Source organism: Tachysurus fulvidraco, chromosome 13 (assembly GCF_022655615.1).
Source record: "Tachysurus fulvidraco isolate hzauxx_2018 chromosome 13, HZAU_PFXX_2.0, whole genome shotgun sequence".
Taxonomy (NCBI): Eukaryota; Metazoa; Chordata; class Actinopteri; order Siluriformes; family Bagridae; genus Tachysurus; species Tachysurus fulvidraco.
The window spans coordinates 7345454-7357082 of NC_062530.1; the positions used below are offsets into that span (position 1 = coordinate 7345454).

At 35.6% G+C, this 11629-nt stretch overlaps 1 protein-coding gene across 3 annotated transcripts; it reads left to right on the forward strand.

Annotated features, from left to right (window-relative positions):
* Positions 1 to 2351: 2351 nt before the first annotated feature.
* prrg4 (proline rich Gla (G-carboxyglutamic acid) 4 (transmembrane)) lies at positions 2352 to 11315 on the forward strand. Of its 3 annotated transcripts, none has more exons than XM_047822249.1 (7): positions 2352 to 2370; positions 3155 to 3267; positions 5236 to 5399; positions 5653 to 5680; positions 7289 to 7415; positions 8217 to 8402; positions 10497 to 11315. In XM_047822249.1, the coding sequence occupies exons 2-7, from the start codon at positions 3165 to 3167 to the stop codon at positions 10522 to 10524; spliced, it is 636 nt and encodes a 211-aa protein (XP_047678205.1). In that variant the 5' UTR covers positions 2352 to 2370; positions 3155 to 3164; the 3' UTR covers positions 10525 to 11315. The 3 variants fall into 3 exon arrangements, with proteins under 3 accessions (XP_047678205.1, XP_026997813.2, XP_026997900.2); XM_027142012.2 differs by lacking the exon at positions 2352 to 2370 and adding an exon at positions 2377 to 2807; XM_027142099.2 differs by lacking the exon at positions 2352 to 2370 and adding an exon at positions 2378 to 2811.
* The last annotated feature ends 314 nt before the right edge of the window (positions 11316 to 11629 follow it).

Here is an 11629-nt window from a genome sequence, read left to right on the forward strand (position 1 = left end):
AACTTATGAGAGACTAGACGGGTTTAAATTACATTGATCATATTAATCATTTTTAAATGTGTTTCAACCTTCATACTCTAAACATGTCTTGTTTGGTGTCCGAATATGACATAAGGAAAAATTGTGTGTATATTTGTATTGTGGGTATTTTGAATTGTGGTTATTTCTGACCTTAGATTCAACTTTTAACTGAATCTTTTGACATGAAACCCACATGAATTTCATACAAGTTTGTACAATCTGCAAGAGGAGATTGTTATGTGAGTCAGTTATGTGACCATTCTGGATAATAACTGAAAAAAGTGTTAATCATTTAGAAATTAAGACTCGTATAATGAAGGCTAGTTAATTAAGTGTAATAAAGGATCCAGAAGGAAATAAAAGATACAACAGGTATCTCATTAATAAGAAAAAAGTCATATCTATCTATCTATCTGTCTGTAAGTCTGTCTGTCTATCTATCTGTCTGTCCGTCCGTCCGTCTATCTATCTATCTATCTATCTATCTATCTATCTATCTATCTATCTATCTATCTATCTATCTATCTATCTATCTATCTATCTATCTATCTGTCTGTAAGTCTGTCTGTCTATCTATTAGTCTGTCTGTCTGTCTGTCTGTCTGTCTATCTATCTATCTCTTGTGTGAAAAAATAATAGAGAAAAAAGATTCAAACTGTAAACAGACAGAAACCATTTTCATACCTTCAGTGACACCTAGTGTTTTAGTTCATGGTGTTCCAATTCTGTGCTGAGGTATTTAACCCTTGAGTTCTTTTAGCTATTTAGCAATGGATCTACTGTTCATAGTTCATACTGTCTTTGGGCAACTGAGACAGAAATGTATATACGAACAACCTTGAATACATCTATCATTCTAGGGACCAGTAAAAACACAGCTGGACATTAAAAAGGTTTAATGTTGAAAATGTATTGTATGTTTCCACTTACAAAGGAAAAATAAAAATAAACAGAACACCAGCGTTGAATTCTTGATTTTTATTAGCCACACTGATTGTGTATATGTATATACAGGGTAGAGTCTTATAAAATGTGTATAGAAACATAAACTTTATGCCCGAATACGTTTGTGGACAGCTGACTCAATCATATGTGCTTTTTAAACATCCCATTCCAATTATAATGCCCCCTTCTTTTATAATCACTCTTTTACAAAGGTTTTCCACTAGATTCAGGAGCATAGTGAGGTCAGGCACTGAAGTCAGGTGCGGAGGCCGGAGCTCAGAGCTCTTAAGTTCTTCCACTCCAACCTTCTAAGCATGTTTTTATGAAACTTGTTTAGTACAGGGAAACTGTCATGCTAAAACATTAAAACATAAACAACACCTTAATTCAACACATGGAAGTAATTGTCAAGTGTCCAGAAATGTTGTGTCATATAGTGTTGATGTTATACATGATGAGGTATTCTGCTGTCGGAAAACTACCTGCTTCAAGGTTTGACAAGTGTGTTGATACTTTTCTGCTCATCACATTTTTAAAGAGTGTTTTTGTCTTGTTTGTTGTTGTTGTTTGTTTGATTGGCTTTATTTTTCTCCTATTTTCTTCCTTTCAGCATCTCTGACCTGACTCTCTCTCTCTCTCTCTCTCTCTCTCTCTCTATATATATATATATATATATATATATATATATATATATATATCTATATCTATATATATATATATATATATAATTTATTTATACAGTATCATTTTTTTTTACGTATTATATAAACTCAGAGACTGTTGTGTGTGTAAATTCCAGTTGATCAGTAGTTTCTGAATTACTCAAACCTGCCCATCTGTCACCATGCAACAACCATGCCATGTTCAAGATCACTAAAATCACATGTTTTTCTCTTCTCTATTCTGAAGTCTGATGTGAGCATTTTCTGATGCTCTAGGCCTGTATCTGCATGATTTTATGCACAGGTTCACTAACAAGCTGGGGTGGAGGTTGAATATAGACAGCCTCATCAGCCTCATCTTGGAGTGTGAGGTCAACTGCTACATACGTTATAGGAGTCTGTTGTGTCGAGTACCATGTTCTATGGCATACGATGACGATTTTTGCACAAATTTTACAACCTGTATACAAGTATATCTGGTTATATTCAATCCTATTTTGCACAAAAGATATTTGTACATCTGTATAGATCATTCAACCCTTGGAATAATACTAATATTCAATCATTGCAGAAGTGAACAGGTGTCCTGGCAGTCGTACACACACACAATGGTTTTATTCATTGCTTTTCTGTGCATGGGCGTTAGTTTTGTGCATGTGCTCTGATTTGCATTAGTTCCTGGAGACGAAGAGTTGCTCATTTCCTACAATCTGTTCTGCTGCTCTGCTCTGACCTCGCCCAGGTGAGTCGATCGATTAATCACGTCTGGACGCGATCTCGAACGAACGTGACAGGAGTTCTATGTTCGTGTAGTTGATGTTTTAGAATCAGAATCCGATTAAATTGGCCGGTGCGGTTTCGGACAGATCCTGGAGTTTGTTTTGTGTTTGTTTATATACTCGGTTCCAGGTTATATTCCGTTTTCTACACCGGGCTCGTGCGGGTTTACTGTTTATACCCCGAACACACTATTTAAGGTGGATTTTTTTTTAAGGTGGATTTTGGCCCGTTGCCATGGAGCAGGTGGAGGTGGCGCTGCTTGATGTGGTCAAGATTTCATGACCTGAAGCGAAACTTCCTGAAACTTCGTCTGAATAGAGCTGGGATAACAAATGCAATTGGGGAATTGAACGAAACCGAAAACAAACTTATCAGGAACAGAACTGAATGATTTAACTAGTAGGTTTGTTGTAACTCTATAATACTTTCTCATTATTTACCAAAACAACGCTTGCTAATAACAATATTTATGCTAATATCTTCTTTATAGCCTGTTTTACCTTTTTATTTTTACCCCGTAATGGATTATATTTCGTATTTGGTCGTGTTATTTTTTTTCCTTATATTTTGTGACTTTGTTGTGTTGCTGTAATATCCGGACTAAACAAAAACAAGCCTTTTGTCACTATGCTAATGTAAATGCCTCAGATGACAGACAGGCCAAAGTGAGGCGTTTACTGTGACACACACTGTGTAGGTGAACAGCATGTGATCTGTTTCCCCTGAGACTGTTTTCTCTCTTACAGCCGGACAGAAATGCTGATATTTGTTTTAATGCTGTGTGGCTTCACCTTTTGTGGACTCTGTGTGTGTGACAGAGATACAGAAAGATCCCAACAGGAAGAGGACAGAAATGCAGGTGAGTGTGTTAGTGTTCGCGTGAACACATTAAAAGTGTTTACAAAACTTCACCTATTACTAAACGCTGTTTTTAATGTATACTGTCCTTGAGAATCAAACTTTTCCTTTTAAACCTTAAGTAAGCTTGTCAAATATCAGACTTCTTCGTTATATCATTTGTTTCTATAATATTGTGTTGTATTGTATTGTATGTCTTTATTGTCCACCATGTTGGAAGTTTTTCACCATCACTTAAAAATAAGAAAAACAAAAGGAAATGGAAAATAACACATAAAAACAAAGACCAATATCCGTTAGAATATCACATTATCACATCACATCTCATCACAGTATCTCAGATTATACTTGTTTTATCAATCGCTTGAGAAATTCAGAAATTGAATAGCATTTGGGATAAAAGACCTCTTAAACACGTTTTTATGTGCTAAGGGAACCCTATATATCGCCTGCCAGATTTCATAGGCTCAGACTGACCAAAGAGATGGTGAGAAGCATTTGCTAGAATGCTTCTTGCCTTCTTTTTTGTTCTTTCTGCATACAGTTGTGTCAAGGGCTTCTGTGTCCTGCCGACAATTTTGCTTGCCATTGACACGACTCTGGAGAGCTTATTCTTCAATTTTCAGTTTAAATGCTCATACCAGGCGGTAAGATGAAAGGTTAAAACACTCTCAATAGACATAGATAGATGTATACACAAGTTTTAAAATGTGCTGACTGATAATATAATGTCTGTTTCTTGGAGTATTTTATTCCTGTGGGTTTTAATGACTGGTCAGAATTCATTGACATTCATAGCCCTGCTTGTTCTCCATCTATTTAAATGTTTGGATTAAACCCATTTCATTCATCCCTTCACCCCCCCCCCCCCTTTAACCCTAAGATAATGAGTATAAAAACTCCGTAATAATAACTGATAATCGTGGTTTGTGATTTTATTTATTTTTTACTGTACTGACAATACTAAATATAAATTAGTCCCAAAGTAAAGATCGTGTTGCTTAGTTCTAGCATTCAAAACGTTTTTGTTAACGACTTCTTAAACGTTACATTGAACAACCATTTATCTGCAAATAAAATGTGGACCCTGTCAGTACAGATTTATTTAACTTAGGCATAAACCATCCATTCATGTAATAGGCATGTTAAGTAAAGTTGCACAGGAATATTTTAGGCGTTAAAGATCTTTATAATATTTAAACTTTCTATTCCCAAAATTAAAATTCCACTAGATTGATGTTTGTTTTATTTATAGGCTTATATCTGTGCTTGTTTTGTTGTTTGTTTGTTTTGTTATTGACGATGGGATTGATCTGTACAATGAATAGGTTAATAACTATAGGAAGAAAATAATAAATCTAATCATTTTAATAAAGCTAGGTTGTGATTTCCACTGCTGTACCAAATGAAACGCATTTCGGACATTTCTAAATAGGTTTCGTGGAGGTCCTCATATGCTGATTTGAGAAACTTGGGTATAAATGATATACAGTTTGGTGCCAGAAGAGTATCCAGGTTTATATATTTGTGTTTAAGTACAAATAAAGCACATTCAGCACGTAAAGTCTTAAACCAGTAGGTGTTCATTAACCACCCTAGCAGCGAATAATACAATATGATGGGTTTAATCCAACAGTGTTATATTCTATAACAGTAGTGAATGCTGTAGTTGTTAATTCATCCCAAACATTCGTCGAACACTTTATCGAAATGTGACGAACGTTGCCACAAATAAGATGTAAATTACACACTTGGGTCTGTGTCTCACTGCAGGCATTGAGTTCTGATGAAAATTAAACATTTATTAATCAAATACAGGAGTCTTTTTAATACACAGCAGGTTTGGCCTAATCACATCAATTTGACTAAGTATCCTGCACTAAAAGCACTACTAACTATATTTTTGTGTTTGTTTAGAGATTTTTGAGTTATAGCGTATGTAAATGACGGTCATTTTTGCTTTGGACAGTGTTTACAGAAGAGCAGGAGGCCAATCAATTTTTAGGCCGCCACCTGCTGTACAACCGATTCGACTTTGAAATCTTCACACCGGGAAATTTGGAGAGGGAGTGTATCGAGGAATTGTGCAACTATGAGGAGGCGCGCGAGGTTTTTGAAAATATTCCAGACACAGTTGAGTAATTAGGCTCTTTCCAAACAATACATTCACTAGGCACTTTGTCATCAATCCAGAAGTGCTGCTTTATGACTCATTACTAAAACTCTTATGTAGTTAACGTACATGTTGTTGTTTGGTTTACCTGCTGGATTGGTTTACCTGCTTGTTTGTCACGATGAGTCACATGTTAAATATGTCATGAACTGATGTACTGCTGTTAAAAATACATTTTATTTGGTTTCATGACATTTTGTTTGTTCTCAACAGGATGCTTTCTGGAAAAAGTATACAACCAGTAAGTTGGAGCATTTTATTTTTACTGGTTTTATCACCTGTTTGTCTCTTGCTGTGTGTTACACTCTTTGTGGTGGTGTTTTTTTCATGCGTGGTTTTCAGCACTACAAATAGAAATCTTCTTTTCGAATGAATTTATAAAATACAAATATTAACCCTCCCTGATTGGAGTTTCACATCTTCTCACTGTGTCCGTGTGGGTTTCCTCCACATTCTCTGGTTTCTTTCCAACTCCCAAAAAATGAATTTGGTCAGCTACTGTATGCTGAATTGACCCCTTTGTATAAATGAGTGTGTGTGCATTGTTTCCCATCCAGGGTACATTCCCACTGCCCTGTACCCACAAAAAAGCACTCTGGATTCACCACAACCTTCACTTACTGAAGATGCTTGAAAGCACGACTGAATCAAAACTACACGGTTGTTTATGTGATGCGTTTACAACAGATGATTACTCGCATATAGTATCAAATACTCATTTAGCTATTTCTCCAAATATATTTGAGCTGTATATTTTTTAAAAAGTTAAATGTTTTTAATATTTACCCAGTCATCATCAGTAACTGCTTTAACCTGGCTATGGTTAATCAGGAGGCTATTCTAGGAACACTGGGCATGTTTTTGGGATGTGGGAGGAAACCTAAAATGATGTGGGGAGAATATGTGAAGCTCCACACAGGCATTATAATGTTTTAGATTATTATTTTTTCAATTTCTCTCAAAAAAGCCGCACAGTAGGAGACCATTATTCTCTTCTTATCTGTGTATAGATCTTGTGTCCTGTTTATCTGTTGCCCCAAACCAGCTCCTCCGCTTTTTATGACCTGATGTGACGACATTTGTACGTGGCACTAGTCTACTGATAGTGCTTATCTAAGATTCAAACCGTGTACTACTTTGGGCATACAGTTATCTGTTTACAGCATTTAACCCTGTAGTTAAAAGCGCATTGTGCGGTTCCAGTATTTGATGAGGGAAACTTGGGAGTCTTCATATTCAGTGGATGTGTCATACCTGGGAATGTTTCCATGACTTCTTTATCTATACTGTATCGCTATAAAGCTATAACCAGTTTTGTTTCATTTAGTTTCGTTCTACGCAGACTATTTTGTTCTTTACACCATGTATATACACTTTTCATTAGTGCTCACAGAAACAAGAGGCTGGGAGGATGTAGCAGTACAGTTTAGATGGCAATCTATTGCCAAATAAATATTACTTTGTGTATCATCAGCTATTCCTCTGTTGTGTTTAGCAATGAGCATTAATTTGATTAACACTCTACAGCCTGTACCCAGTTCTCTAGTTATTTCATAAGAATTACAAAAAAGTCAGTCTGGATATTTGTGTCCTTAATACTAAACTGTGCATAACATGACAGTAAATAAATAATACAGTATATACAAGAGCATTATCCCCACACATGGTATTTTGTATAAAATGTTTTTAATAAAAAAAGTTCAAGAATGCATTTTCCAAGTTAAAGTGATTGGTTTGGCAAAATACTGGAGGCTATTCTTAGAGCAAAATTAATATTTTAGAATGATATTTCAGCTTTATATTTATACGTGGTTAGACAATGTTGTTGTTTTTTTCTTCTTCCCCAAAGGTCATACGAATCAGGAGCAGAAAATCGACGTAACTGCTCTGTTAGTGGGCCTTATCGCAGGTGGAGTGGCCCTCGTCATAGTGGGTCTCCTGGTCTGGTATACCTGCCAAAACAAGTGCAGAAATAAGTAAGGACACACTGCACAAGTGGGCTACAGAAATATATACATGCAGTACTTTATCTTTTTATCAAAGCCATCAAAATGGTTATGTTGAGGTCATGAGGTGCTAGCAAAGATTTGGAAAACTTGAGTAATATCGAAGTGCACATTTCAATACATTATTGTCCTTACTGCTGATGAATGGGGTAATGGTAGTAATTACAGCTGCTGTAGCAAACACAAGTCCTTGCAGTGTGAAACAGTGTGCCAGTCTGAAACCTGACATGTAGCTATGAGACATGCTTTTTAATATATTTGATCTAAATGCTAAAGATACACCAAGGGAAGCTCTGAACTGAAACGTGTTCTTTTTAGCATCGGTATATTTAATTTTAATTCTGTGTGCCATTTGTTGTAGTAATTTTTCGTTCTTCCCACAGGTAGGGTAGGTAGCATGATCGCTATGTTTTCTCCAGTACAGTTTGGCTTTCAATAGAAATCATTAGAATGAGTAACTGTAAAACTGCATTATACAAATCTATGTAAATAGATGCCATGTCTCAAAGACTACAGTAAATGTCAAACCAGCGTGGGAAACTACTGTGGTTACTTTGGTGCAAGCATTGAAGCACTTTCCCCTACGTTAATGTGTCTTGGACAATGAAGCACTGTAGAAAATTTTTTTTCTCTAAGAAACAAAGTAAGTGTTATGTCTTGTAATCCAGAGAAAACTGCTGATTTAACACCTTAACTGCTTCCAGGAATATCCATATTTTTATCTATATTGTAATATAACAGTTGGACTGTTTGTGTGTGTGTTTGTGTCAGGCCCATTAGGTCTCGTTCGAGCCGCAGTAATGCCTCTGTGATCATTAGGAGGTTAGAGGAGGTATCACTGCACCCTGTCCCTCCTCCTCCTTTATCAGATGAAATGGAAGCACATGGTCTCCCCTCATATGAGCAGGCCATTGCTATAACTGGACCACACGATGCACCACCACCACCATATCCAGGGTACACAAAAACATACACAACCCATGAAAAGTTGCGCCCATGAAATTGCTGTTTCTAAGGTTTTATGTGACAGACAGTAGAGGGCTGCATTGGGTTTGGGCTCCCGTGGGACCCAACGCAAATCTCGCGGGAGCGGGCGGTTTCATCTTTGCCCCGGGCGGGAGTGGGCGGTCAGAAAATTTAGCGGGAGATCCGCTGGACCCAGTGGGATTTGGCGTGTAGCTTAATAATAAGAATGGAGTCAACACATGACGTTGAGAAGAAGATTAAAGCGGCTGTTTACTTGACAAAGCAAAGCAAGGCAAGTCAGACATCTGGACACAATTCTCAATTGTCACTGAAAAAAATGGGAAAGAGTTAAACTTCGTAAGTTGCAATAAATGTGCAACTTTATATTTATTTCGTTTTGTATTTAATTTGTTTAAATTATATAGCATATTTTCTAAGCTCTAAGTTAAAGTTATTTCATAGTGGGCTTCTTTTAACTGTTTGTTAACAGTTAATCATTTGGTGCATGTCTGTGTATCATGCAGTACGTTTAAGAAATGAGCTGCCGCTAGTTGTGGTTTTGTTAAAACGGTTAATGTTTTATAATAAAAAACAAATGTTTTTGTCAGGTGTGTTGCTTTGGTTTAGTATTAATTTATCTTATTTAAATGCAATCATGTTTAATTCTGTTATTCTGAACATTAGCCTGAACTAATAATTAGTCTGATCATTTGTATACAATCAAAATTTTCACAAGCTCTCAAGAAAAAATCCGCGGGAGTGGACACAAACATTGCGGGTGCGGGCGGGGTGCTCCTGTAGGATGTGCCGCTTATACATGTTTAATACAGATTATGCATTTAAAGGAAACATTTCATAACAAACACCAAACTGTTACTTAATATGGCCCTAGACTCCGTTTGGATGCTCCATCCACAGGCTATGGACCATCTCATATCTTTTCTGTACATTTCTGGCCACATGTTTCAGGATATTCAGCATTGCAGTCTAACTGGTTGTCTGTGTTTATGTACACACACATTCGTTTAGACAGACTGAGACGGTGATGTTCCTGAGAAGTATATTAGTTTGTCATGTTGAAAAACAGACTCTACTTCCATCTCAAGTCAAACTTTTTTCCTTATAACTTTCAGTAATATTTAACAATAGCTATTTTTGTAGTATAATAGTTAAAGAGTACTACATATTCATATAGTGTGTTTGGATAGTATTTAGGTCTCTTGGGTTTTTGTACATTGAGAGTGTTAGATTTCATCTAAAATGAAGCAAAAACACGTTTTTAGAATTTTATACGTGTTTTATTAAAAGTCTGAAATATATATTTTTAAGTCAATATTCAGACCCTTGGCAAAGACATGCCAAATAGAGCTCAGGTGCATCCTGTTTACCTTTTGAGAGGTCTCTAGAGCTTGACTTCATTTGTTTGGATGTGAAAGGTGCGTGTGTGCGAACAAAAAACATGCTACAGAGTATAAGGAACTCTCTGTAGATCTCTATGACCAAAATGTTTAAAGACCTAGATTTGGACATGGGTTAAAGGCGTGATAGTTCTAAGGAGCACAGCACTTCACCACTTCATTGAGCCTTATGAGTGGATGAAGAATTCCATAGTTAGAGTTTCAGAAGTCCTCTGCAGAGAAACTGCTGGAAGGAAAACTATCTCAGATGTCTCCAAACTATATTAGTCAAGTCTTTATGGTACAGTGGCTAAACAAATGCCAATCTTTAGTAAAATACATATTGTAGCTAATTAAGGACTCTGAGAGCATGAAGAAAAAGATTCTCTGGTCTGATGGAAAAAAAATCTGGGGAAACCATCAACTGGAAATGTCATCCCTGTGGTCAAATCCATGATGTGCAAAACTTATTGAGAGTTGTCCAAGAAGACTCAAAGCTATAATTAGTGAATAAAGTGTATGAGATAAAATGATTTAGATAAACATTTTGTTTTTGCTTTGTCATTATGGGCTAATGTTTGTAGATTAATGGTAATCCATACCCACTGTACATACATAGTGCATACATCCATTCAACCATACATACACAAATGTGATTAATTACAAAACTATCCTTTTTTTCCCACAGGTCGAGACCAGGCACCATTCGACGATAAGCCAAATCTGTCAAAGCTGTATTGGGTGGTTGTTTTTTTTTTGTTTGTTTGTTTTTTAAAACCAGAAACTGTAATTTCAAAGTCTCTTATAGAGCTGGCTTGGTTATTAATTACTGGTTTTACTTTGCTTCATTGCTTCACATTTTGCAGTGCTATATAAGTAACTACTTGGCCAGATCATTTCTCTTTACGTTTGTGAAAGAATCACACTAAGATTACACTAAGTGCAAACAGTCTATAATGCAGATGAAGGAATATGGTTAAGATAGGTTTGATGAAGGAATTTGTGAATGCTGCTTATAGACCTTTTCCCCCTAGTAACACTAACATACCAAACAAAACCAGCTTTACCTCGTTTACCTCTTACCTTTTTGATGGTTGTAGATATGTTTATAATTAATGACTAAATATATATATATATATTTTGTTAATCATGTATTTTTTTGTTCAGCCTTTGTCCTGTTGGAAAATGTGAAATGTAGACAAACAAATCAGAACACTTCTATAAATTTAGATTAATGTAGCTTATTTTTCCAGGGTAAAAGGATGCGGTTTTGGGGGAATGAGATGGTCAATCAAAGGCTTCTCCTTGTTGGCTGACCTTTTAATGTTTTGATAATTATATACGTTTGTCACGATAAATAGACCTAAGTTATGTTTACTACAAAGTAAATAAATTCCAATTAAAATACTTTGTTTCCTGTATAACAGCACAGTAACATTAAAAAAATCAACTTTATGCATGATATTCATGATTTGAATTTTCCATTAAAAATAAAATGATTGTGTTATTTCTTAGAATTATTATTATTACATTACACATTATATAGACATCGGAGATTATGGCGAACAAAAGAAACGAACAAAATCAGACAAGCAATTAAAAATATCCACAATCATAAGAGGATACTGGAAGATAATAGTTTTCTTTTTTTATTATTATTAATAATTGTACTGTAGTCATACAAATGCATCGATTTACTATTACAGTCTGTTCCAGTTTGCGTAAAATGTTCTAGTGTTTTATAATGCTTTTTATTTATTCGTATCGATCATAAAATGACTAATATATTTTATTTCATTTGTAATTTATACCAAACCCAAA

Excerpts from the sequence above, each read along its gene's own strand:
- prrg4 (XM_047822249.1), top strand. The coding sequence starts at position 3,165 with ATGCTGATATTTGTTTTAATGCTGTGTGGCTTCACCTTTTGTGGACTC. Across the intron at positions 5,400-5,652 it reads TTGAAAATATTCCAGACACA|GATGCTTTCTGGAAAAAGTA; the intron begins GTTGAGTAATTA and ends TGTTCTCAACAG. Across the intron at positions 8,403-10,496 it reads CCACCACCACCATATCCAGG|GTCGAGACCAGGCACCATTC; the intron begins GTACACAAAAAC and ends TTTTTCCCACAG.